Source organism: Centroberyx affinis, unplaced genomic scaffold (genome assembly GCF_046629955.1).
Source record: "Centroberyx affinis isolate AG114_WGS23_722 - 3 ecotype Tasmania unplaced genomic scaffold, CSIRO-AGI_Caff_v1 ptg001095l_1, whole genome shotgun sequence".
NCBI classification, from domain to species: Eukaryota; Metazoa; Chordata; class Actinopteri; order Beryciformes; family Berycidae; genus Centroberyx; species Centroberyx affinis.
The window spans coordinates 113405-141144 of record NW_027279640.1 but is presented as its reverse complement, the minus strand read 5'-3'; the positions used below and the strand labels follow the sequence as shown (position 1 = coordinate 141144).

Sequence of the window (27740 nt, the reverse complement as noted above, 5' to 3'; positions counted from 1 at the left end):
TTTTTTGTTTAAAATAAATGGCCACCTTGTAGCCAGACCGATTAGAGTCCAACAGGCTATTCTGTGACAGATAAAGTTGGTTAAAGGAAGCATGTTTTAAGTGTTTTAGAAAGAAATGGAAGGAGCGATACCAGTCTGTAGTATTTAATGTCAGATGGACTATGGATGAAGGAGCTCTTGCTGACCTGAAGGCCGATGGCATGCATATATATACATATGTCTGGAAGGAGCTGATGATAGCAATCAGAAAACGCTGGTGACTGATTGAGAGACACAGGTTTTATGTTGTAATATGCAGTGTGCATGATATACACTCTTAATGCAAGACTTTCTGTAATGGCTTCCAGTGTAGATCAGGGAATTTCATTCTGAGGATTCTGAGCCTTTTGGTGGCACCTTTCACCCATAGGGGCCCTTTTAAATACTTAAATACTTACTTTTTATATTATATTGATTTCTTTACAGTTACTTTTGCCCATTTTTCTTTCATCTGTATTATTATTATTATTATTATTATTATTATTATTATTATTATTATTATTATCATTGTTATTATTATTATTGTTATTGTTATTAAACCTATATAATCTATAATGACAATAAAAAATAACAGTAATAATAATATTGTTGTTGTTATTATTTGAGGCTTTAGATAGAGAGGAAAAGTAAAAACAAAATTGCCTTTAGAGAATAATATTATTTTCCATGAGCTTGTTAGTTGTTGGGCTGCTGCAACACTATTTTGTGGCTAGAGGATACATTAAAATGTGGCAGGATTACATCAGCCAGCTGCATCATTGTTCTGTAAAAACACATTTATTAATGAGCCCCTTTGAGGTACGATTAAATGATGTGTTATTAACTGTCTCACCTTGTAATTAATCCCTGGACAATTCAAAAACCTCTTGTTGATAATGGGATTCCTTGCTATTTGCTAATGAAGGGTGTTGTTTAATAAAACCCATGGGGAGGCTCTAACATGTGAGATCACCACATTACAACTCACTAGCGTTTGATTTCTGTCAATTTTCAACATTAAATGTATTATGTAAAACATTTCAACAACTTAGGTTCATGATTTAACAGTTGTGTACTACAATCTTTGCAAAACATGTGTTTCCTCCATGCACTGCGGGACTACATTGTATAAATCAGTAAATCCACAGTATGCTGATGTTGTGTTTGAAAAATATTGTCAAACAGCTCAACTTTAGATGAAAGAAAAGTATACTGTATAACAATTGTATTGGTCAGCCTGTCCATATTTGTTAGGATGCCCCAAAGGAAAGAAATTTAAAGGAATACTAATTGAAACTGAACACTGAAGCGGTCACATCAGGGCATTGAGAACAAAGAGCATGTATACACAAAAAAGGCAGTGAGGACATCAGGACAGGTTAATCATCTCACCCAAGAGAAATGGACACGATGGACTCTGAGTTACCTTAATAATTGATTTGAGCCTCTAATTACTTTCTATGAATAACTGCATATGGAGAGCCTGAATATAAGATATATTATTAGTCTGGTACTGTTTATGGATGCCAGATATCTAAACATCACTGCATTGAATTTCAATTTGAAATCTTTACTAAAAACTACAAATTACTACTTTTTACTATTATTATTATCATGATTATTATTAGACACTTTATTGATCCCAGTCAGGAAATTCACTTTCCCCCCACTTTTGGGAGGTCAAAGTGCAAGGTCAGCTACAGACACTTCAGCGTGATGAATTTTTGGCAGATTGAACCAGGGTCCTCTGCTTGAATAATATAGTCTCCCTCGTCACTAAGGCACCCTACTGCCCAAATATTACATAATCATAGTAATACATAATCTAATCTATAATCTGTACAAATACTTAACAACGCAACTTTCAAAATCATGGTCATTATCATGTTAATCCGATATGCCTTCAATTTGAATCATGCAATATGCCCTGAAATATCCTCAAATTAAAGCAGACAATCTGCTCTGTAACTTAATAGTCATTGTGCCATTCCTTAATCAAAGTAATACGAGTAGGGAACCAAAATATCAACAGTGTGTCACTGTCCAAATACCTATGGATCTTACTGTACACACAACAATGCGCTCCAGATGAGTAAGGTCAATTACTGCTGCTGCTGCTGCCACCTGACCCTAACCCACCAACAAATTATAAAATTAAAATGAAAAAAATTATTTTCAATCTTATCTTCAACTTGGAAACCCTGCAAACAAGTATTCAAGAACTGCACATGTCGATTAAAGTTTCAGTATTTTTAAAGACCAGTTACCCAAAAACCCATAATATTTTTTGATATCAATCCTATCCCAATGTTAAGAAATATGATCAAACCTTTACTTGGAGTATAAAGAGACACTATTAGGCTCGACACACAAAACGTATTTGGTTTTCATTTACAAAACTATGCCTTCAAACGTTTTCAGTGTATTGGTATGCCTTTGAAGTATTTTTTGCTTAACCTTAAATACGTAGCTAATGGTATTTATCGTTTGGGTTAGGTATAAGGTCTCCAATGAAGTTAATTAAGGTCAGGGTTCATGTGAGGGTGTGTAACCAGCTGCTCACACAACTTTCTGTTGAGAAGAATACAAACCCGACAGTTGGAATTGATTAATCCCACTTCAATCAACTGAGTCTACAAGACAGTTGATATTCACTATAAGTTAAATGTATTACTACAAGTTAGCCAGCAAACTCCATCCTCACAGCACATGATTCAGTCATGGTGGAAATGTTCACTAGTGTATTGAAATATGCCACTGTTCTGTTCACATTTACAAGGGTTTGTTTGGGTTTTCCAGGTCTGTGCCACGGGTCTCTGGTACCAAGTAAACTTATGAGCCTCCTTGTGTTTGAACATGGCGCTTGCATTGCCAACATGAGCATTAAAGCCTGCCACCAGGCCTATGGAGTCGGTAGACAGAGGCTTTGCCTGCATACCACCCACCATCTTGAAGAAGGTCCATACTCATGAGAAGACAGCAGTCAGCGTTGACATCATCACACTGACATCATGCCACTGTAGAACTATATTGAACAGTACAGAATCCAATAACAAAAACCTAAAATCTTCCCCATGCCCTTCTAGCATCAAAGTTACACTTTAAAGTCAATGAAAAAGTCAATTCAAGTGAGAGAAAGGCACTCAAACATTTAACGTTTGAGTGCCAGTAGCCTCAGGATGCTTTACCTCTGTGTCACCTGTATGTTCAACCAACATTCACTAACCAACATTCACTGAACACAGCATATTTTCCAGTGTTAATAAGTGTTGATTTTTCAGTGGCAATGGCTCTGTGACAGCTGTTCCAAACTATCTAAAAGTGTTATATTTCTGGACTGATATTAACACTGGCAAAGTGTTGATTTTTACACACTTTAGAGGACGATTTTACTGTGCAGCATGCCCATTTCGCTAGCATATGGTTTCAGTCACACATTACACTTTTACTGTAACTGAAACAAAATGGAAGACTGTTACACAATGGCTGTGCTATTATCTATGTTGCAAACATACATTCAAAATAAATTGGAAATCGAAAGTACTAGCTTGGCTTGTGAGAGCTAAAGAGAAAACACAGGTTGATTAAATCATTATTTTTGGTACTTAATTTCATGTTTCTGTCGCCTGCCTTTGTGTCTTGACGTCAGACATTGACACTGTATGCACTGACCTATGGAGCTCTTCATGGAACCTTAACTTTTAACCTTCAGTTCATCAAGACTCTTGAATTTAAAATTATTCTAATAGCATACAATAGATTTCTGTGTCAATCAGCCTAACTCCTGTGAAATAAAACCTTGTGGTACAGCACAAGGAGGAAACCTGTAGATGGCGTCTCCATATCAAATGTCACTCTGACCTCACTGATGACATGACACTTTGATGATGAAAGATGTCACGTTGTGGATAAAAGGGATCAGAGTTAGCTGCTGGGTCTGGATTCCCTCCTCCACAGGCCAGGTACATGTAATATCGTCTCCTGGAGCAAATGCTGTTGTTAATGCACACCACTGTGACTATGCTTGGTTTTAGTTTTTATTGAGCATTTGTTGTATATGCAGCATATAGGCCACCAACTTGTTATCTGGTTGTGTGTACAGGGGTACAAATTGCAAATGAGTGTATGATTACACCAACAACAAGTCTGTATCTTGATGGTATTAATTTAACCTTTTTAATTTAATTGTGCCTGTCATTACAGAAGGTAATTGTGTTTAGATGATGCTGGTATTACTGCGGAGCAGGAGACCAAACATACTAGTATAAAAAGTAAGTACTGTCCACATACTGCATAAAAAGAACAATTCAATGTGTGTGTGTGTATGTGGTTTCTTTTTTCTGTTTTTGTTTTGCTTTGTTTTGTTTGTACCTAAAAATTTAATGAATTGAACAAACTTAAAACAATGCATGGTGTGGCATACATAAAAAATAAAATAGAAACTTTTCTTTTTATTTTTTGCACATATTTTAAAAATGAAAGTATGCAAAAAAAAAAAAAAAAAGAAGAGGCAGAAGAAGACGGAAACAAATTGTTTTGATGCAGATTTTTTTTTCTCGTAGTGTCACCTGTCATGACCATGAATCTTTCTAACATGTTTTCCTTTTGTTTTTCTTCTTACAGGTTTACCTTCACAATAGAGCAGAATGGAAAGCAACATCACAATTTCAAGCAACGTCCTGAAGATGCAGGGCTTTAACATCTCTCCGCAGTTTACATACCCTCTGTTTTTCTTACTGCTGTTTGTTTACTTTTCCCTCCTCGTTTCCAACATCGGGGTGCTTGTGCTCATTATCACTGAGAAGAGTTTGCACCAGCCGATGTACATTCTCTTCTGCAACCTGTCCGTTAACGATCTAATAGGCAACACGGTCTTACTGCCTCGGCTAATGACTGACATCATTTCAACAGAGCGGCTCATCACATACAACCAGTGTGTCGCTCAGGCGTTTTACAGCCACACGTTCGGATCAGCCTCACATATGATACTGATCATTATGGCAGTCGACAGATATGTGGCCATATGTCACCCCTTGAGGTACAGCTCAATCATGACTACCAGAACTGTGATTGGGCTCTCCACCTCTGCATGGGGAACGTCAATAGTGCTGGTGTCTATTCTGATAGGACTCACTGTGAGACTGTCCCGCTGCAGATCAGTCATACAAAACGCTTACTGTGACAACGCATCGTTGTTCAAGCTTTCCTGTGAGGACGCGTCAATCAACAACATCTACGGCCTCTTTTTCACAGTACTGCTATTTTCTTCCTCAATGGGAAGCGTAGTTGTCACCTATTTTAGAATAGCTCTCATCTGCTGGATCAAGAAGAACAAAGAGCTGAACAACAGAGCGCTGCAGACCTGTGCGAGCCACCTGGTCCTTTATCTCATTATGCTCTGGTCAGGGTTTTTAACCATCATATTGCATCGTTTCCCAAATTACCCAGATTTAAGGAAGATTGCATATATTTTATTTCATGTCGTCCCCGCTAATTTAAATCCAATCATCTATGGGATGCAGACAAGGTCATTACGGGATAAAATCGTGCAAATACTAAGCAGAAAGGTGACTCAGTCCTAACACTTCTTGTCTATGTTCTCTGTCTAAAGCAAGGCTTGAAAGTAAAGCCACACAAGGTAATTATTTTCACCTGCGTCGTGATTGCTGTAGCGTTTATGTATCTGTTTTTATACCTTCATAAAGGCAGTCAGTTTCCATTGAATCAATAACTCATTCTTTTGTTTTCAAGACATTACACACCATCAGCAAGCACCTCAGTTGTCTTGGTGTGTGTTTTCTGTGGCCTCTGTTAGTTTAAAGCAAGGGAAAGTGTGTGAGCCCCTGTGATCATCAAAACTGTAGTTCCCTTGCAGATTAAGTAAATTAACTCCAATTAGTAGAAATGAATTAAGACGAGAGTTTAGTTCGCTATACTCTTGCACAGTTCATAAAAAATCACTCAAAACAGTTCCTGTACCCAGCACATGTGTTAGTTTTGTCCTTTTCTCTTTTTTATTCTATATGTTGGGCGCTAATAACTGAACTCCTGACCATTGACTATGTGTATATGTACAGTATATAAATATCTATAATTATTATTTGCATTTATTTGCATTATTTGAACTGCCTCTATGGTTTTATATTATGTACATTACCTCTGTTTTATCTTATTATCTCTTTTCTTTTTTATTATCTTCCTATATCTTATCTTATCTTATCTTATTCTTTCCTCTTTTTTACTGAGAATACCAAACATAATCAAATGGTTGGATTTTCACATGAAATCAAACTGTAACTGTAATTGAAATTGACTGAAATATTGCCAGGATAAAGAGTCTGAATAAACATATGATATTTATGTATTTATTTTCAATGAGGTGCAGAGATTATGGTAATGTTTCATGAGTATTTATTTATTTTTTAAAACTTAAAACTTAGCTGTCAGTAATGTGTTCTGTGGAAATTACTTACAGATTATTTTGAACTGTCCTAAAACTCCACAGAACTATTTTAACAGTATAACCACCTATTACAACACCTGTATAAATGCCCAAACTGAACAGCAGTTACTGTTTGTGACTGTGGTTGTAAAATGAATTGACATCTTTGGCACATTAATATGGATGAGGATTATGAACTTTTTAAAAATATATTTTTCATTATTCTTCTTTCTTATTCACACACCATGGTGGTTTTATGCTAACTGGAGTGCATTAAAGAGATAGTCATTGTGTGTTTTCAATAAAGATTAAGTGTACAGGACCAATAATATTGCAGTATCACTGAGACAGATTCCTGTACATTTATTGTATTTGGCCAATAAAGAAATTCTACGATTCTCAATTTGAACAAATGACTGTAAAATGTATGTTTGAAATAATTGCAAATACTGTCAGTATCATATGTCAAGTAATTCTATTCATAGTGCAAATATCTTCTGGCAGCATTATTGTGTAACAGGGCCAAACCAAAACAGAAGTGTAGCCCTGCCTCCAGAAATAACGTGTGTGTAGCCAGAAAGAGAGATGAGGTAACACTTGTCCCCCTTTGACACCTAAATGGCCTCTAAATATAGAACAAGACTATGACAAGCATGCACATTTTAGCTGGAAGACCCCATCAGTGCCTTGCTTCAAAATAGGGTAACTAAAAAAATATTTTACAGCCTCAGATAACTTGAACTGCCATCTTGGACCTGATATATATAAGTATAGTGCTATAGAAATAGTATATCATAATACTGAAACTTCTTGGGTCAATACTGTTCTTCATATATATTTTAACCCATGATCATATACTTCATGCCATCTCTTTTCATTTCTGCACAATAGTCAGCTCTCCCAGAGTTAAACTAAATGATCCCAGTGAGATTATGGTATTACATGTCTGTCTGTAATATTGCTTCATTCAACTATATTTCTATAAAACTGAGGTTTTTGTGGTTGGTGCTGAACTCAGCTGTCTCTTGGCCCTTTACTCTGTCCATCCCATAAATCACAATTCTGCAGTAATCTTTAATTCTTGTTTAAGTCTTGAGCAGCATACTGAAAAGCTTGTTCAGATGTGCTTTTACTATTTTAGGAACAATGCAAAGATTAGTTCAGTTTTATCCTTGATGCAACATAGTAGCAGAAAAAATGTTGCTGTCATTTCCAAAGTCGTATTTTCAGTATTATCCTTTGGATCATGCCTTCTAGTTGTTTCTGATTTTGTGACTTATACTAAATGTTTAGGGTAAAAAAAGACACAACATACAGACTGTACATTTTTAAACAGTGAAAGAGGAAAGTAATTGCATGTCATGTTTAGATTATTTTTTTCTCTTCAAACCAACTTTCAGAGCGCAGTCATCAACTCTGAATAGCTTTTGTGTATGTCTGTACCTGAAAGTGCATAAATGTCAAAACTGATTCAAAACAGAATTCTACTCCAGTGACTAACCATAAACTATTTTCCTTTGGTTTGGAGGAAAGACTCCAGCGTGCAGCATAAGGATCTGGGATAATACACATCAAAACCAAAGCAAATGGTTGTGACCTAGGGGATTAAACAGATAATCCATGTGATTTACAGTAAAACACTGTAACATTTGTTCTGATTTCATGTACATAACCTAGTCTGATTCTAATTCTTGACCTATTGACCTATTGACTCTCATCCTTGGGACCTCAGTATGTATTTTACAAAGCTGTTGGTGAACCAGCAGTCCCAAAGACTTCAACACAGAGATTCCTCTCAAAAGGAAACGCTCCATCCAGCCAGGGGTATCTTACTCCACAATCTGTTATGTACAGTATAGGCGTTGTGATCACAACTGTTCACCCCACATTCATATCAGTGCATATCAGTGTGCCTGTATGTATTTGTTTTTCTGAAATATGAAAAGCCCTGTTGTGGCCATTATATTGTCATCTGCAGTCCTCTGCTTTACAAAAGACAAATTACACAAAATGTACATGTACTGCAGAGGTTCTCAAACATTTTCATTTGTTGATTTAATATTGAATTGTATCACTGTCTACACCTGTGGTTCCCAACTCTGGTCCTTGTGATGTATGTGAGTACTGCTGGTTTTCATTCTAGCCATCAAATAAGGACTGATGTAGACCTGGGACACCAGGTGAATGCAATTAACTACCTGGTAGGATAGAAAACCACTGGTCTGCACCGTACATGGGGAGAAAATAGCAGTGAGAGTGAAACCTATGATCAGAATATTCTTCTCTGATTCCAGACCTCACTGCTCTCATGGAAACATCAGGACAACATCAGTTTTTTATTGCCAGAATCACATCATTGTGTGTTTTATTTGTGTCACAACTGTCCTTTGGTGTCAATAAAATAATGAATTGGTTTTGGGGCTATCCACCTGTTGTTCTACTGTCCTGCTGAGACACAATATTCTTAACAGGCCTGGCTATTATCATTTGCTCATGCCAGAGTATTAATGTTATTATTTTCAAATTTCAAGTTGAAAATATACATAGTGATGTCATTATGTTTACATCTATTACCACTTCTTTTTATCCCTTTTTTGAATCCCTTGATTTATTATTTCAGAAATAAAGAAATACAAGTTGTATGAAGACTCATACAGTAAAGCTGACCCTGATGACAATTAAAAGCACAAAAGTGAATGGATATGGTGGAAAATACACCAAAGGTGGACTAGTATCAGTAGCTCAATCTGTACAAGTTTATTAATTTGTCAACACACTTGCCTTTTCTTTGCAGAGCTAATTAACCTTCACACTGCATGGGGAAGAAAGTTAGGGGATGCAAGTTGTCACAACAAAACCTATAAACAAGAAAATTATAAAAGATGCAATTAAATTCTACTCATGGTGGAAGTAGGAGTGCAATGGGGGTGGGTGGCAAGGTGAGCAACAACTCCAGAATCTGAGTGTTTCTCTTAGCTATACATGACCACATAATTTACCTCAACCTTTGTTGTATGATTCCTTAACTTGTTAAACAAATGTACATTTGTAGAAATCAACCTTGTTGCTTTTTCTGATTTTCCTACTCGGACAAACCTGAAATGGTGCTATGTGAAAGAGGTTTAAAAATATTATCTTTCACATGCTTCTTTAAACCTGAGAAATTTCAATACAGTGCAACTACCATGGTTATTTGATTGATTACATAAAACTGAGTACATAATAAACCTTGTACAGACTCCTCAAGAGTTCTGCGGTTAGATGGCTTTACCCATGATGAGAAGGCTCATGAAAAACACCATTATGAAAAATATCCACATGAAGAAGCGGTCTAAAACCTTGGCTACCTTTTTCCACTCCCCAGTTCTTTTCTGTGTGGCCCTCTGATCTCTGTAACAGTTGGCGATATACTCAATGTTACGCAGGAGCTGCTTCTCGTGGCCTTGGGTGTTGCAGGAAACCTCTCTCTCTTTATTCTCTCCCTCACTCACACCTCCCTTCCTCTGTCGGCTTGTAGCCCCCGCTGAGTCTCCACAGTCCATGCTCATGAACATGCCATTCTTCCAAGTGCTGTAGTGGTTTGTAGGGTTCTTCCCCATTGAGCCTATTGGACTCATCATCTGCTCCATGTCCTCTCTCTCTTCTGTAATCTTGGAGCCCACGCCCTCTTGTCCTCTCTCCGCTCTGAGTAAATATTCCTCTCTGCTCGGTCCAGCTTGTCCATTCATGGTACAGTTGGTGTTCTTCACAGGCGGAGGCTCCTGTTTCTCTGGCTGCGGTGACATGCAGTTCTCCCCTACTTCGTAAACAAAGCACATTCTGGCCAGATACTGCAGAATTACTTTCTTGGCCCACTTGGGCACAGGCTTGGCGTCCGGGCCGCAGTGGTGTATGTTCATGATGAAGATGGTCAGGGCGGTGGAGGCTGTGATCATGGTCATGGTCGCAATGTAATACTTTCCTGTGGAGGAAACAGACAGAAACATCAACATGTGCAGAATTCTCTGTGGAGTTGTAACTTACAGTCCTCACTAGGGATGGGACAGTATATCGAAATTCAATGTATCGCAATACAAAAATGTGATAATACGTATCATGGGGCAGAAAAATGAATCGCAGTATTAGCTACATTTTATTCTGCTGTAGTAATCACAAATCAGCCGGCTTGACCATCACAATTTCACAAACTCTCCATCAAAATTATATTATTTTCACTTTGTAATGACATTTTTACATTGTTGTTTACATTCTAGCAAGCCAATGCCATTGCTAGAAAGATGTGGGACTCAGAAATAAACATAATTCTGCATGGTCAGACTTTGTTGTCATTGAACTTTTATATATTACATAATATTGTGGTTTTATCGAATCATGAACCCCATATTGCGTATCGAATCGTATCGTGAGATAAGCATATCGTCCCATCTCTAGTCCTCACACATAAATTAGAATTCATTGCCACACATTCTTCCCCATGGTCTCAATGTGAACCCATTTGATCACCCTTACCAATAAGTGGTACATTCTCGGACGGTGGCATGATCTCTGCAACCAACAGCTGGAAGACAGTGAGGGCCAGCATCACAGTGACGCCCAGTGACACCTTCTCCCCAGAGTCAGCAGGCAGGTAGAAGCCCAGTGGGGCGAGGAAGGAGATCATCACACAGGGGATGAGCAAGTTGAAGACGTAGAAGGACGCTTTCCTCTTCAGTTTCAGTGTGTAGGTCACATCAGGGTAAGGGTCAGCGCAGCAGCCGTACTGAACGACGCTCTTCTTAGCCGGCATGCCCAGCAACTCCCACTCTACGTTCTCCACCAGGTCGGCCAGGTCGGCGCTCTCCATGGCGTTCAGGATGTCCAGCTGGTTGCCGTTGTAGGTCCAGGAGCCGTAGGTGAACCGGCACTGCTGGGCGTCGAAGGGGAAGAACGACACGTCGACTTTGCAGGAGCTCTTGGTAATAGCTGGGGAATCCCACATTATCTGGCCATCATGCCGGATCACCACATTGGTGTCCATGGGGCCCGTGAAATGATCATCAGCACTGAAAAACAGAGAAAACACTTCCAGGAAAAGAGATTAGAGTAATGAGTTTCACAGTCATACCAAAAACAAATTGATATTTTGGATTAGAGTGATCATTTCCACAATCATACCAAAAACAGTGCTATTTTTAATAATTCACACAGAAAAATAAAGGCCCCAAAATTGTTCTTCGGAGTGATGCCATAGAAGAACCATTTCTGGTTCCACAAAGAACCTTTCAGAGAACCATTTCTGTTCTCCTCTGCACCTGTATTGTGTTTTTGTTTATCTGCCCTCGTATAGCCTCGTTTGCAAGTGCACAATATATTTGAGGGGTTTGGTTATTTTCCACATTTATGCCATCACCCACCATCCAATAACTAAGAATTAAGAACCTTTTAGTTCCTTGGGATGAAGGTTATTAAATGGTTCTTCGATAGGCAAAACAAAGCTAGCACGAGATGATGCACTTCACCCATGCATGGTACTTTAAGCTTTTGAGGGAGTGGGTGAGTGTGTGTGTGTGTGTGTGTGTGTGTAGAAGCACTTTGTCATGACCTTCTTAGGAGTTTTTATATTTTAATACTATTTTGAAATTATAATGATACTTGTTTTAAAGTATTTGTTTTGATGTCTTATGAATCTGTATTGCTGTGATGTCTTGTTTTTAACTGTGGATTGTTGAATCTCCCGTGTGCACAACAAATTTACCCTTGGGTACTAATAACGAAACCTTGACCTTGACCTTGATGACTCCGAAGAACCATTTTCGGTTCCAGTTCACACCTTTATGTTTCTGTGTGTTCAGGAGGAGTTGAGGTTTTGATAGATCCTGTAGACCTACATATATGTAGGTCCAATTTCTCGTAGTAGATGGAGAATGATTAAATAAGAAAAGTGATCAGGAGGCAAAGGCACAAGCACACCAACTGAGAGAAGAGTCAACACATTCTGCAGAGTTGCACTCCTGCCTCAGTTTTGTTTCTGCGTTTTATAACTTTCCAGTAATGCTAAATGTCTCTATACTGGGTATCTGTGCCAATGTGTGATTACATGATATCAATTGCTATCAAGTCATCATAACCAATGTGTTGTAATGGCAGGGGCACCACTAGGAATTCTTGGGCCGCCGACAAGATGTGGTCTCCCCACCCAATGCATCTACTTGGGTGACACTGTAGTCTTTAAGGGCCCCCTCCTTTTTACCACACTAGCGGTGCCTCTGATTTGAACAGTTTGACATCTGTTAATCTTTTTATTGCCAGTGGATAACTATTCGTTACTTCACTTTCAGTACACTGGTGTATAAAAAGCAGACAGAGGTCTGAACACTCCCATGAATAATGGCTTCAAGGAGTGTTCAGCTTGTGCCTTTACACTGACAGAGAGGAGCTACTGTGGGACAGAGGGAGCACAGAGCTTTGTCTGATTAACCCAATACCAGTCCGACCTACTTGTTATATAGGACTATATCAGGTCTCCATACATAACTACTAGGTATGCGGATGGTATCGAGTCCATCATAATCATCTTTACTCCATGTGAGGTGTGCATCAACCCACACCTGCCGTATCCATAAATATGCAGTCAAAATTTGGTTACGCTCATCCTGTAAAACATTGTAAAAAATAAAATGATAGACTAGCAAAAGGAACATATAACAAGAAAGGTACAAAAACAGAATGATGTGATAAAATATCAAAAAAGCATCATTGAGTATTTGACATGTAGTTACAGAGATAACTTGCACTAGTGAAACTGCGCAATCTTGTGGCTACTTGTGTAAACTGCAGTGTTTTACCATGTCGATGATTTGCGACAGAGTGACCTGCAGGGTAACATTCAGTATGGTGTTCGTGTCCTCCACAGGCCTCAGTGCACTGGTATAGTTGGTGAATAAATCATTCAGTAGCTTCTGTGCGTATTTCCCATGGGCACACCAGCAGCCTAGGACAAGGGGAGAGGTGAGAATTTACAGTAACCGCTCCACAAGGCTTACCTGCTGCATTTCAATTGATTGTCACACAACAGGTTTTCTATGTCTTCTCTTTCAGTCAACACAAATCAAATGCTTACGAGGATAATCTGATTTGATCATTATCTAACTGAGCAGTGGAAGCTGATGCGTTAAATGAAAAAGCATTCTGTCCATTAACATGCAGCACAAAGGCAATGACATGGATGCTGGGGTGGGAAAAAAGGGAGAATATCAGAGAACATGTGAACAAATGACAGATGGTGAAAGGGGGGCAAAGGGGATTTCAGGCTGCCCTTCTGTAAAGCTGTAGAAAGAGATCAGGCAAATCTGCCATTATGAACCAGAATAGACTATGGCTTCCTCTGCTCATCCTGGGCGGGCATGTGTTGATTCAACTATTAATCCATGGGAAACATATCATATCAGTATCAAAATGAACATAAACAGCAAGCTTATACACCGATGGGCTGTGGCCACGGTGATGTGAGAATCCCAAGTCACTTTTAAATGATTTTTTTGGCTTTTGCTTAAGATATAGTAAATTCCATATTTAAATTCGATTGCGCATGTTTCATACGGGAAGTAGTCCTATATTACTTCTGCATTCATTCCACAAAATCACGTGAAAACTTGAAAGAAGGAGCATGAATGCCTGTGAAAAAGAAAAAAAAGGGAATCACTAAGTTCAAAACACTTTCAGAGGAGTGGATTTGGGCAAGCCAGATGTCAACCGTGAATCGTTGTTTCAGTAAAGCCTTTTGAGCTGATACAGAGAAAGTCCACATGAAGGATTATGGTTGATAGCACAATCCCTAAACAACTGGATTTAAGTTTGCGTGGGAGAGGAATGAAAATCTGTCTGAGACGAAACGGTGGAGGTTTGGATGCTCTATAGAAAATTACAAAAATATGAATGTTGTTTACGTCTTTTTATAAAACACATTACAGTTGATGAGGACCAAATTACAGGCTATGCAAATTTTCTTAACAGCTCATCTGCATCTTCACTCAGGCAATCTTAGCGATGCTCTTTCTCTTTCTCCCAGTCGTTCTCTTTAATTGATATTTCGTATAATTAAAACAGAATTAACCTTCGTATAATTAAAACAGAATTAACCTAACAGTGGAATCATTACAAGAAAAAAAAAAGATAATGTCAACATCTTACATCAGTTGTAAGGCAAACAAAATAATGAAATAAACAGAAACTTACTTGGGAAAACACTGATAAATAGCAGAAACCGAAATAAAGTCTGGATTCTCCATAGTTTCATCTTGCTGAAACAGGTTATCTCGATCCAAAGACCATTTGAACTGGTTTATAGCCGAATATATAATACTGCAGTTACATGGACATGTCCAACTAGGCTACCAAGTGCTTTGTTGATGCTTGATAGAAAAAGAGAGGGGCGGGGCGGCGGATTGACAGATAACCCAAGTTTTAATATAGTGCCACCACGTGTTTCCCCCCATACAGGCTACCATTATAGCCTTCCTTGGTAATAGACTCACAGACAGTAGGTTATACACATATTTATTTGATAGCAAACTTGAATATGTTTTGAAATATACATGTGAAAAATGTACATATCATCCCTGTTTTCTCACGTTTGCACAGCTTCAGCACCAAGGAGAGTTCCCGTCGTCTTGTGCGGCATCTTTCTAAAAATAACCCACTCAGAGCAGTACACAATGCATTGTTTTGTGCTTGTCGTTGTAACAATATCTCGTCTTTTGAAAGGGACACATCTTTCATGCATTATTCAGCGCCTGGTCCTTGATCTGTGCATGATTTTGATAGGCTGCGCCGCCCAACCGGAGCAGGGCAACGCGAGCTCACGGTGTTTTCCTGCCTCCGCTCACTTTCTCTTCCGGGTACTGCATGGCATTTCTCCGCGCATTTTCCTTCTGTCATCTGTCGCACAGCGAGGATATGATACATGTAGATGCAGGCCTGTCATTTGATATGATCGATTGCACTGGAAAACTACGTGGAATAAAAATGTCGTAGGTTTTAGACTGTCCTAGGATGGGTAGATGATGCCCAGCCCCTTCTGAGGCATTGCACTTCTTTGTTGGTATGTGGACTATGCAGATCCATCGTGCAGCCTGCTATAATAAAATCAATTGTAATAGCGTAGTTATCGACAAGCCCTGTGCGTGTAGTTTGTGCGTAATATAGGCTTACCCACAGCACACAGAGTGGAGGTAAGATTCATTCCCTTTTTTTTTCAGATGTTACATGTTTAATTAATCTTATGCATCAAAATGTTCCAAGATAACTGTAATTGGATAATGATAAACTGTGCACACCTGAGGCATGTTTTGCATTAATTGTCTTATCTTATCTTCTCATCTTTTTTAATCATTAAATTTAGCTAATTTGTATTGTTTTCTGACTTGGGGAAAGTTATTTGTGACACACTCATTGTAATATCAGCCTATGTCCCTTCAGTTTTCTAAGATCATAGTGTACAAAAGGTTAAAATGTCTCTAAATCAAACTTTTTATCACTGCTGCAGATCCAGTCTAGGATGCTGCAAGGTTCACATATCTTCGGGCATGAGAGGCCCCTGGTCATCAGATTATCATTCTCCACCTGTGTTTTGGGAACTGTCTGCCTACCACTGCTTGGCCTAACAACTTGTGTCTTCATATCCTCCTTTTTCCATTTTGAGGACTCTACTGGCACACATTGTCAGGTAACAAGTCCTTGCTTTGAAGAATGTTCAGTCAAATGTGTTGCTGACCTCACACTAATCTTTACTGTGTGTCTTTAGGTTCCTAACTACCTGCCGTCTATCAGTGCCTCGATAAGCCTGAGCCCGGAGTGCCACATCTGGCGGTTCTGCATCGGACTGCACTCGGCACCAAGGTTCCTGGTGGCTTTTACCTACTTTAAATTTTACAAGACCCGCTTTGCCTCCAGGTTCCCGGAGAGTTCACTCAGCTGCTTGAATCTTGCTTTTTCCATCTCTGAAAACTTTGGCCTCTTGCTCCTCACTTATGTGTCGTCCAGTGAGACGTACCGTGAGTATGATCTATATTTTTTAAATGATTTGAATAATGAATCCTCTTTATTTTAAAGGTTCACTTAAGCATTGCACTGTGGTTTTCCCTTTTGAAACACTGCAGGCAGAATTTGATTGACATTTTGATACAATTATTGACTGTATATGGGTTTTAAATGTATTTTGAGGCTTTAAAATATGTATGTTGGTAATGCTTGTAAATATAGAAAGCAGACCTGTGGGTTGAGTTACCATGGTTTATGAAAACTGTAAAATGTTTATATTCTACATATAAGTCAAACTCTTCATGATCCAATCAGCAAAATTAAGAAATCCTACTGAATTACCCCAAAATTTTCAATACTACTACAACAAAATGAGAGCAATAGCAAATTAGCAAGTTTAGACAATTAATTTTCAGCTGTGTCTTGTACAGAGTTGGTTCATTATGATCAATCAGGCAGGTTGATGCAAAGTTTATTCAAAGTTTTAAATTAGTTTGACATGTATTGATTTTTTTTTTACATCACATCTCTGTTAAAAATACCCTTTCCCTCTCTCTTTATATCAATTTTCTCTGTAGTTGTACATAAGGAAGGCTTTGTCCTGTTCATTGTCAGCTCCCTTATCTACATGTTGATAACCTGCCGGCTGTGGAATGTTATCAAGAAGTATTCACTAAGTCCTGAGGTGAGGAACGCCCTCTCAAACAGACTGACATCTCTCATGCCGTGTGCATATGACACAGTAACTGTATGGTTTACTTTTTCCTGTCATTTTTAGTAGACATTTCTCAGCATGTTGAGATATTGCTTTTGTTTCTAGGAGCAAATTGCAACATTCCTGAACTGTGACTTTCATGATTAAGGAATGAGAGGAACACTAAATCATTCAAGCACAGCTTGAATTACCTTTTAAAACTATTTAAAATCCTTAAAGGCATAGTTTTGCTCATTATCACATCATGCTGCATTGGATATAAAACAGTTCCTGGTACCTACAATGCAGTTTCCAATAAATCAACTCAGAACAATCTCAATGGAAATGAAATTTTGAAGTCCAAATACAAGGGACTATACCAAATTACACAGTCAGATTTACAACCAGTGTTTATACTGTTGATAAAAAAGAGGTTTATCTTGTTCTAAATGCTGTGCTTATTTTATCAGGTATTTCATCAGGCATATTTTGGTGCTTAATACTAATTCAGTAGTAACTGATTATCAACCATATATACTTTTTCTCCCTTAGGACGCTAAGTCTTACCATTGGAAAGTCCGTTTCTTGCTTCTCTTCGTATCCTTCTGCGCTTTTGCTGCATACTTTTATTGGAAGCACAACATGTACTGTGAATCAGGGAGTAAGTATAGCATCAACACATTCTGAGTTAACCTGTCAGGCTTGTTGACTGTGCTTAAAGGGAAATGCCACAAAATGTAAGAAACTACTGTACATGTTGCTCATATGAAAAGTAAATAATTGTGAAAGACTGAAAATACTGTAGGCTACTAACTTGATGGCAAAAATGTTGATGAAGATATATGTCTGTTATCCTATTGTACCCCTCCCCACTTCTTTTCACAGGCTACACATTCTTTGCCCTGTTTGAGTATCTGGTGGTCTTCTCCAATATGGCCTTCCACCTCACAGCAGTGTGGGACTTTAAGAGCCGAGAGGTCATGGTCATTTCATCCTCTGAGGACAAAGACTTCTGACTAGAGACTCAAGGAGTAAGTACCGAGTGTACAACCGCTCCACCAACACCTACTGGTGATAATGGCCTTGACCCTGTTCAAGAGGAAGAAGAATGGAAAGAAGGCTTTTTCCATATATTTCCATGATGACATCAAGTCCCCAAAAGTGGGTAGATGTCGGACTTAAAGACAAAAACATGCACTTGTGCTAGTCTACTCAATCAATTAGCTGTAAGTGCATTCCTTTGCCTCATAGTCTCATTCATGGATACCTCTACCTACCTTTGTTATATGTAATGTGAGATTTTAACTTTTGTACAATATGCAGCAAATTCGTGGTGAAATGTGTGCCAGAGTAAAGTTGTGGTTCTGCTTGACTTTTACTTTGAAATACTGAAATAAAAAAGAAGGTCTGCAAATGATGTGAAGTAGATCAGTGCTACAATGGAAGTCAGGATGCCTACATACAGTATTTCTATTGTATTCCACTGCAACCCATAGTGGAGTAAAAACTGGCATATAGGCTACTGTAGTTTGCCCTGTAGTAGAATTAGAATGTATAGAAAGGACATTCCCATATAAGTCAATATCACCATTTGTAGGTGAGGCTGGTACACTTAACATATCTGCCACTGATTGTCACAAAGATTAATATTGGTGTATTGCATCATATGAATTTCAATGTGGTATTTATTTTGAGCATTCCAATTTTCTGAGTCAGACACACATGAAACAATGCTAGAGTCTCTGCCAACATTATGCCATTTTACAGCATTCAAATTTACCAAAAGTGATTGCCATGATACACCAAGAAGCACTCTTTCTATTACAGCTTGCCTGGCTGTTTGGGTATATTTATAAGGTATATAAATGCTGCTTTTGTGAAAACATAATGACTTAATTAGTAGCTTTCATTTATTTGTATTTATATTTCAGCAGTATCTAGTGAAAGTATTTTGATAATTTGAAGATTACATTTATAAAATAGTCTTCAAATCTTCAGTATTTTTTATTCTCTATATTACATGTGCCCTGTTGTTAATCCAGGTATTACGATCACACACCTCTTACCTAACTGTGACCTACAAGTTAAGGCCACTGGCAGGGTGATGGGGGGGGGGGGGGGGGGTGAGAGGGATGAAAGCACAGATATCACATGAAAAGTAGATATTCCAGGGATTACACGAATTGACACATCTTATCTTACTAGGAAATATTGTAAAATGGTTTTAAATTCAATGGAATTTTAGATCTGTAAATAAAAATGAGAAAACTGAGGTTCTCAACAACACTTTTGGCTCATTTGAAATGTATTAATTGTTGATAGAGGATATTGGTCTGATTGCACATTGTAAGTATGAAAAAATAATACAATAAGAAAAAAAAAATCTAGTTTTGTAAAAGTATTTACTTTCTTCTTTCATTTGGATAAAACTGCAATAGAATGGTGGTAATTAGACTTGTCCTAACAAAATAATCGATATAACATTCCTATAATAATCCTATTGGGACTTTATGGTGTTTTTATCTCCTGCGGCATGACTAGGGCCTATATAACATTCCTATAAGATATACAAGTTACTTTATAGGTTTGCTGTGATATTTGGATAGTAGATAGATAGTGGAATAAAAAATAATTCATTTTACTATAGTGATCAGGACGATGTAACATGCCCACCAGACAATGCATGCCAAGCTGGTTGGTAGCTACTAATCCCCGCCAGATGGCATACTTGAGCTTTTTTTTTTTTCTTTTTAATATATATCTATAGCCATATATGCACATCCAGTACACACTCCAGAAATTAGGGGGCAGCACTTGTGACTGTACCAGAGACTCCGCTGTCTAACGTTAGAAGAAGACAAAACCCACATCGCTCCACATTTCTGCGGTTTTCCCGTTCAGTCAGTCGGAGGAAAGACCGAAAAGCTTCTGCAGGAGGTGGAGTCCGCTGTGCTTTGATTCTGGGGGACCAGACATCTGCTGCAATGTTAACACAGAGCTGAACCGACGGATCTGTTGGCTCGGGTATATGACAGGTAACTTGTTTGTTTTTTTTGTAATTCTATAACACAATATGCCAACAAGCGTTACTGCCCATAAAGACGTATTAGCCTAGCTTAACTACAGTTGCTGTTGCTAGTAACGTTAGTCGGACTTCGGTTACGTCCCGTGCCAGGCAGGTTAGCTTAACGTTAACGATGGCTAGCAGTCGTGGGAGTCAGAAAATGCAGTGACAGCCGACAGTGACATGAACTCAAAACACGGAAATGTCGCTGCGATAATTTTGTGATGGCTTGGTATTGACGCTGGTAATATAACATGATGTCAAAATATCCCCCTCCCTTCCCTCTTTCAGCTGACGTTATCTACCTAACCTAGCTAACCTAGCTAACGTGGGCAGTTAGCAACCAGTAGCGGTGGTGTTGACCAGGCAGCTGTCACTTTTCATAATCTTGTTATATTTGTCTGTCGCTTGCAAGCATGCTGGAAAGAAACAAATTGTAGCCAACGTTAGCAAACAAGATGACGTTAGTTTCACTTGAGCTAACGTCAATTCCTTATTACCAAGCTTGGCAGGCAGGAAGAACAAAGACACTTTTTGAGTAATGCTGGCGTTAGTGTGTCTGCTGCAAGAAATCTTTATATAACCTTATTTCTTGGTCTGCACTAGCCCCGATTCGTGCCGCTTCTGTCTCTTGGCCTCTCCTGAGTATTTTAAGAGACAAAGAGGATACGGTACGAACGGTGGCTGTTTAATTATTAACCTTAATTAATTGTTTACGCTAGTCAAAACGCTGTAATGTAGCCAGCCGTGTCAGAATATTCAAAGTAATCTTGTGCCTCTTTTCCAGCAAACATCAGTCATGGAGTTCAGCAAATTGGCGACCTTATGGATTTTTTGCTTGTGTCTCTTTGGGGAAAGTCGGACTGAAAAACCAAGTTCACCCACATCGGACAATCCGCATGTTGATTATGTGGTGTCAGGTGAGTACCCGGTGGCCCAATAATTCGCAATACCATTTTTAGGGATGTGTTTGGATCCATCGATCGGGCTAACCCGGCACACGATAGACCAGCAGTACCGATATTACGTGACATATCTGTTAAATTGTGCATGCTCTAAATGTAGCCACGCTGAGAATAGTCGGGCAGGCATTCTCCATTAAGCCCTGTCCTCCAACTTAGATCAAGGCACCCAGTCAAACAGAAGGGAATAACTAATTCATCTTGGTAGTTAGTGGAGGGAATGAGCAGGGCTTTCAGTAGCTTTTACTAATCTGCTATAAAAAACGATTCTCAGTGTATCATGAGTATGAAAAACAATACATTGTAGTTATATTTTTCTTCACAATTTGACTGTATAATACCCCTAACGATGTAATTGTTACTCTTCATAACACTTTTATTGTGTAAATGGTGATAAGAAATCAGCCTAACACAAGTCTATGCAGAACGCACAATGCTACACTGGTCTACATAATTAGACCTAACCCTAACCCACATGCACTCACAAACTTACCATGTGTGTCATAACTACTTGCTCAGTAACCTACTATATAGGCTTGCATTCGAAAGAGCCAGCATAAAAACTAAGGTAAAGTGTACCCTCTCATAACAGCGTACTTATGCAACAACATATAAACTAATGCAAACTATAAACTAATAAGCATTTGTTCACTAAATTGCATAGATGCTTTTTTGATTTCAAGTACTAGTCAACATAAAAATGTGCCATCATGAAAGCGATACATTCTTTAACATAAATTCAGTTTTGTCAGGTCCTGGTTCACTATACTGGAAAGGTACAGATCTTTTTAGATGAAGTCTGCTATCTACAGCTGCAATGATTAATCGATTAATCGATTAGTTGTCAACTATTAAATTAATCGCCAACTATTTTGATAATCCATTAATTGGTTTGAGTAATTTTTTAAGAAAAATAAATCTAAATTCTCTGATTCCAGCTTCTTAAATGTGAATATTTTCTGGTTTCTTTACTCCTCCTTGACAGTAAACTGAATATCTTTGGGTTGTGGACAAAACAAGACATTTGAGGACGTCATCTTGGGCTTTGGGAAACACTGATCGTCATTTTGCACCATTTTCTGACATTTTATAGACCAAACAACTAATCGATTAATCGAGAAAATAATCGACAGATTAATCGACAATGAAAATAATCGTTAGTTGCAGCCCTACTGCTATCACCTTCGTACTCCCTTTCCTCACTCCGAACCTGATTTCACATGAATGATGACGGCATTAACAGCGGTTGCCTGTCATAATTAAGCATATCTTGCACTACCAAAGGATCTGCTGATAATGAAGCCTGAATCTATTTCCCAAAAAGTATCAAGTGCTTATAGCATACTGTCCCAAATTTTTTGGAAAATGTTAGCAACCATAATAATATGAATCTGTTTACAAAAGGTCTATTGCTCTAATATACATTTTTAGATATTTGATTTTGACAGTAAATATCAGTTTGGCAAACAACTGGGCAAAGACCACTGCCCACTGCCTTGGTTGTGATAGCTTGGTTGTAATACTTGTTAGTGCCACTGAACATTTTGGTAAAACATGGAAGACGGTTGAGACATTATCTATGCAGTATGTACATACTGTGCACATAAGTTATAAGTTTTATTAATGTTTCAACGTCACAGAGGCTACAGCCGAAGAAAGAGTTGATTCTTGACAGTGGCATTCAAAGCTTGCTAGGCATTTTGAGTGACGATAGAAAATGGTAACTGCTGCAGTTAGGAAGTAGGGTCGGTGTGTTCCCCATTTACATGCAGACACACAGAATGATTTGCGTAACTTAAGGTCTTTTAGAAAAAAAAGCCAGGCTGGTATGTAAATATATTATCCTATCTAGTGTACGATGAGTTGTAGGTGGTAAGCTTGCTGTAGGGTAACTGTCATTCTTTGTTTAACATGGTGTGTGTGAGTGAGTGAGAGAATTAATGCCTTTTTGGTATGTGGTTTGGCAGGTACTCTTGTTACTCTGGAATGCCTACACACTGTTGCTCAAAAAAAGTTCACTTTTACCACCCGGAAGTCTATATTATACATCCTCCTTTTGCTGTTGTGGCTTCACGAAGAGCAACGGTGCAAAATACAAACAGCCACAGTTCATTTACATTTTACGTATTAAGCTGACTCATCCAGAGCGACATACAGTGAGTTGCTGCTGGTTGTTGCAGGGATTTAAACTGTGACAGGCTTTACTTTTTGTTTTGTCTCTCTAACCACTTAGCCAGCCTACTTCCCCATGACAAAGTTCTGGGAATTGAGGAAACATGGGCGGGAAACATGAGAGTTGATGAGTGGGAGGGAGCATCGCGTTGTAAGTGCTGGCCCAATGCTTAGCACTAGCAACTGATTGCACAGTATTTGAGTAGGTGGCAATAATTAACAATGAAACAGTGTCAATTGAAACATATGCACCTGAGCTTGGACATCTATTAAGGTGCCGTGAGTTTCATTCTGCTCACTGCCACCCCACGCAGTTGTGAGGATGAGGCAGGCAACGTCAAAAGCAAAGTTTATGTCTGGAAATTGATCAGTGTATTAATTTAGAATGGGGATTACATTTTGTTATAACCAATTCAAAAGTGGGTGTTTTGACCAGGTGTTGCACCAGAAAAATACCCATCTCATAGGCAGTCAGAATCAACTAGAATCAAGTATTCTATTGAATAAAGCTGTTATGTAGTGGTCAGAAATGCTCTATCCCACTTTTTGCTGCAGTGCAGTGGAACATTTTGTGTTGGCAAATTCTTCTTTGATTGAGCTGTGTTTAAGCCTTTTGGAATGCACCATAACCTTATAATTGAATCAAACAAGGCTATTGACTGTGAGAAGTTTTTTTTTTCTGCCAAGGCTACTGCCAGAACCTTAAAAGGAGTCATTTAGTTAGTTTGCTGTCTATACCTGTGTTATGTAATATATTCTTTTGTAAAAGGTTGCTAATTCACATCCTGTCTCTGGGAGATGATGTAAAGCAGGCGAAAACAATCCTTGAATCAGTTGAGAGTGAAAGCCACTTACTTGCGCATGTTTGAAAGCAAGGCTAACTCCTTAACCCTCGCTTTTTGTCATGATTTCTGTGTAACTTGGCAATAGAATTCAAACTAAAGTACTGTATGCTGTATTGGAAATGTGCTTCTGAGGATTTAAGGGGCAGTGAATTCAGTTCAACCAAGCTGCTGTGAAAACGATAAAATACACATTTAAACGTGTTGTTGCAGGTAGCTTGTCATGCTCTTTCACATAACTCCTGAGTGTCTGCAGAGCACGCCAAACAAGGTTTCCTCTTAGTGGGAGTGGCGGCATTATCTCTGATCTGTGGCAGAGGGTTTGTAATCCCTCAGGAGAGAGGGGGAACACAGAGGGCAGACAGGCTCCACTAGCTGGCTGTTTCATAACCATGACAAGGCCAAACCATTGACTATCGCTGGCATTTGACAGGTTCATGAGAGTAGTGAAAATAGGGTCAACTTCGTGCCTTGGCTAGTTCTTTATTGTTTGGCCTTGAGCAGTTTACAGAATGTAGTTTATTTTTTGTGTTGCTTACTGCCGTTTGAAGCAGCCTCCTTGAAGACTGTACTAAGGCAGTACGATGATGGCAAAAATGATGATCCTGATTCACGATTATCAATCCTGGATCACGATTATCAATCACGATTATTTGCTTCGGCTTCAGGAAACAAAATAATTTTATTGCACTTTTGCACCTTAACATATAATTTGACTTCTGCACTTTTTTCAGTGCAGTATTTTTCAAGTAGCAGCAGCTAGAAAGTCTTACTTTCACTCTCACTGTCTCACTCAATTAAAATATTAAATAATTACTACTTTATTTCGTTGTGGCGCAGCTACAACCGTAAGGCAAACTTTGCACTGAATCTGTACTTGTTTGTCGTCATCTAGTTTAAAACTAAAGTATCTCCAAATGACAGACGATGATCCCCTTTTAGGAACTACAACAAAGGATTTTTCTTTCTAATGCTGTGCCTATCATTTAATTCCACTATGCTCATGCTTTCCCAAAAATGGTCTATGTAAGTTTTCGCTCTTTCTTTCCCTCTGGAGCTGGCTGCCTCTCCATTTTAAGTCTCGCTTTGGTCACATGGGTGCATACAAAATTCCGAATTTACGTATAAACTACTGACCCTGCCTATCAAAATCCTAAAATACAACTGAAGGTGCACAAAATGTAAACTAATAAAACATATTTAAACTAACAAACCCCATTTTGAAAGGTACCTGAAAATAAACTGAAATCAAAATGGATGATAAATAAAAATGCAAAGCTGAAAATTATTAAAAGCCTTACGCCCCTGGGCATGGCCTGTGTTAGGTCTGTGTAGTAGGTCATCTGAATTCTTAGTAACATCCAGTCAATGAATGAAAGGCCTAATATAAACAAGGCTGTTGGCCAAAGGGATATTGCAGTTCAGTTTCCTTAGCAAGAGAGAAGGGGTAAGTGCAGGGCAATCCCCACAGGGGACGTTGCAAATCTGTCTCTTCTCAGAAAGCACGAAAAGTTAATAACCATAAAACTTTGCGACCACATCATAGGATTACTTTTCTCAAGAGAAGTTTCTCAAGAGACCTGTTGTATAGTTGAAATGAGTACTAGAGTTGTTGACACAAACGCTTGATTTTAAATATACCTCTTCAATCTCATGCTTAATTGTATATATTTTTGCATGCATGTCAACAGCTGTCTTGACAGGGCTGACATTTCCTGTTATTTATTGAAAAGAATTGTTTTGTTCCTGATAGTGCTGAGATAAGAGCATGACGTGCTTGGTGCTGGGTTAGGGTTTTCCTCTAATCGTATAACAACAGCAGGAACCATGACTTGGACTTTCCGTCAAATATCTGCTCAACATCATTCATTCTAGCTGTGGTTAGAGTGCCAAAACTGATAATGTAACTTCTCGCTTTCAAGAAGGATGCGAGTTTAGTTGCTGTTTGGGTAGTTTGGAGACTCGGAGGAAGAGGCTTTGGAGTAGTTCAAGCTTTATTTGCTCCCATCAAGTTAACAAAAACATTTACATTCTAAGCCCTCATGCATTTCAGTGGACAAGCTTTCACCCTTAACCTGGTGTTTTGTTTTGTTTATGATACCCTGCTAGGAAAACAAATGGAGGTTTATAGATTAAGAGGCCAATTCTCTATAACGGAGAATGAAGGCTAATGATTTCTCCTCTTATTTTGTTATCAATATTATTATTAGTAGTAGCAGAAGCAACATATTTTTGTGGTTACACTTTCAATCTTAGCAACAAAATATTCTGTGACATACTTGTTTCCAAGATCAGTAGGCCAAAAGAAAAGGTTTATTTTCACAGAGAAATGCAAATACTACTGACAACGCTGTGTTGACCAATCAGTATCAAAGTTGTCTCTCAGTGCCATCTTGATATGACTGTGTTTCTCCACCAGAACTCTGTCGCATTGATGAGCCACTGTGCCAGGACGAGAATGCTGTTCTCAGCTTCGAGGCTATCCGTAGTATCCACAAGCAGATGGATGATGACGCAAATGGCAACGTAGATGTGGCAGAGACAGACGGGGTAAGTACCAGCCTGGAGTGTCATCGTCTACAGGTGTTGGTGCTCTGTTGAAGGAGATACTCTGGTTTGTACGGTCACATCATCTAGCTTTACTCAGTGTGAAGAGGCTTACAGGTATCATTACTGTAATCCCGTCTGAGGGTTTCCTTGCCAAGATGGTCAAGGTAAATGGGATAAGTTACTGATAGCTGTAATGTCCTTAACTTGCACAGAGTTAAGTGAAGGATTTGTCGCCCACTTAACATTTTCGCTTCAGTGCTCCTCTTGTTGGTGTTTTTTGGCAAATAATTAACCTAATTCACACTAAGTCACACTCTGTAGCTTGCATGTATGCTGTAGACATTGGTGTTGCTACATTTGTACTATGTGGTTTGTATTTTTGGCTTAATCACAATTTTTGTAGTGTTGGGTGAATTTGTTTCATTACAGTGAACAATTGTGAACTTCAACGAAAGCACAGTATTAGAAATCATAGCTTAAATGTGCGAGGAGTGCTTGTGAGACGTTGGGTTTGGTGCTACATAGGGCTGGGCCATATGGTTGAAATCAATATCACAATAATCATAAGGATTTTTCGATATCGCTTTATATCACAATATGGCTCATGTATGCAAAATCACATGTTTAACAATCAAATTAATGTTCATCCCATTAAACCGAATGGTAATGTTAGGTGTGATGTCAAACAAAACTGACATTTCCAAATAATATCCCTACCATACCTCATTTTTAAATAAAAAAAATGCTTGTTATCATACATTTAGACAGCAGAGTTGTGTCACAATATCCCTAAATTACCATATCATAACGATATGATTCCACTGAAAGACAATAAATGATAATATTGAATTATCGCCCAGCACTAGTGCTACACTGACAGCAGTGTGGCCTGCAGCAGACAGCCTGCAGTCCTTTTAGCTTACAGCCTGAGCTCTAGTCTAAACTCTATGTAGTGGCCTTGAGGAGGCCTCCTCTGGAG

General features: G+C 38.6%; 4 protein-coding genes across 8 annotated transcripts in view; 3 read left to right on the top strand and 1 right to left on the bottom strand.

Annotated features, from left to right (window-relative positions):
- Nucleotides 1-3902: 3902 nt before the first annotated feature.
- LOC139647674 (olfactory receptor 52N4-like) lies at nt 3903-5600 on the top strand. 2 transcript variants are annotated; one of them, XM_071523619.1, is made up of 2 exons: nt 3903-3919; nt 4691-5600. In XM_071523619.1, the coding sequence occupies exons 1-2, from the start codon at nt 3903-3905 to the stop codon at nt 5598-5600; spliced, it is 927 nt and encodes a 308-aa protein (XP_071379720.1). The 2 variants fall into 2 exon arrangements, with proteins under 2 accessions (XP_071379720.1, XP_071379719.1); XM_071523618.1 differs by lacking the exon at nt 3903-3919 and having other exon boundaries at nt 4665-5600.
- Nucleotides 5601-9717: 4117 nt separating this feature from the next.
- On the bottom strand, nt 9718-14735 carry chrna10a (cholinergic receptor, nicotinic, alpha 10a). The gene is made up of 5 exons (XM_071523617.1): nt 14675-14735; nt 13285-13430; nt 12938-13092; nt 10970-11502; nt 9718-10421 (listed from the first exon to the last, which is right to left on the bottom strand). The coding sequence occupies exons 1-5, from the start codon at nt 14733-14735 to the stop codon at nt 9718-9720; spliced, it is 1599 nt and encodes a 532-aa protein (XP_071379718.1).
- A 1257-nt stretch (nt 14736-15992) lies between these two features.
- Nucleotides 15993-18187, top strand: LOC139647680 (post-GPI attachment to proteins factor 2-like). The gene is made up of 5 exons (XM_071523626.1): nt 15993-16163; nt 16242-16491; nt 17056-17162; nt 17724-17832; nt 18057-18187. The coding sequence occupies exons 1-5, from the start codon at nt 15996-15998 to the stop codon at nt 18185-18187; spliced, it is 765 nt and encodes a 254-aa protein (XP_071379727.1). The 5' UTR covers nt 15993-15995.
- Nucleotides 18188-20071: 1884 nt separating this feature from the next.
- The window catches only part of stim1a (stromal interaction molecule 1a), a 34743-nt gene continuing 27074 nt past the window's right edge, over nt 20072-27740 (top strand). For all 4 annotated transcript variants that reach the window (XM_071523616.1, XM_071523613.1, XM_071523614.1 and 1 more), the window contains exons 1-3: nt 20072-20206; nt 21023-21155; nt 26631-26761. In XM_071523616.1, coding sequence (XP_071379717.1) covers nt 21035-21155; nt 26631-26761 — 252 coding nt within the window. In that variant the 5' untranslated portion in view covers nt 20072-20206; nt 21023-21034. The remainder of the gene's footprint in view (nt 20207-21022; nt 21156-26630; nt 26762-27740) is intronic.

Bases quoted from the DNA above. Each gene is read 5' to 3' on its own strand.
- LOC139647674 (XM_071523618.1), top strand. From the start codon at position 4,665: ATGGAAAGCAACATCACAATTTCAAGCAACGTCCTGAAGATGCAGGGC.
- chrna10a (XM_071523617.1), bottom strand. From the start codon at position 14,735: ATGAAACTATGGAGAATCCAGACTTTATTTCGGTTTCTGCTATTTATC. The intron at 13,431-14,674 runs GTAAGTTTCTGT...CCCTTGTCCTAG, and splicing joins ATTTATCAGTGTTTTCCCAA to GCTGCTGGTGTGCCCATGGG. The intron at 10,422-10,969 runs GTAAGGGTGATC...TTTCCTCCACAG, and splicing joins CGAGAATGTACCACTTATTG to GAAAGTATTACATTGCGACC.
- LOC139647680 (XM_071523626.1), top strand. From the start codon at position 15,996: ATGCTGCAAGGTTCACATATCTTCGGGCATGAGAGGCCCCTGGTCATC. The intron at 16,492-17,055 runs GTGAGTATGATC...TTTTCTCTGTAG, and splicing joins GTCGTCCAGTGAGACGTACC to TTGTACATAAGGAAGGCTTT. The intron at 17,833-18,056 runs GTAAGTATAGCA...TTCTTTTCACAG, and splicing joins CATGTACTGTGAATCAGGGA to GCTACACATTCTTTGCCCTG.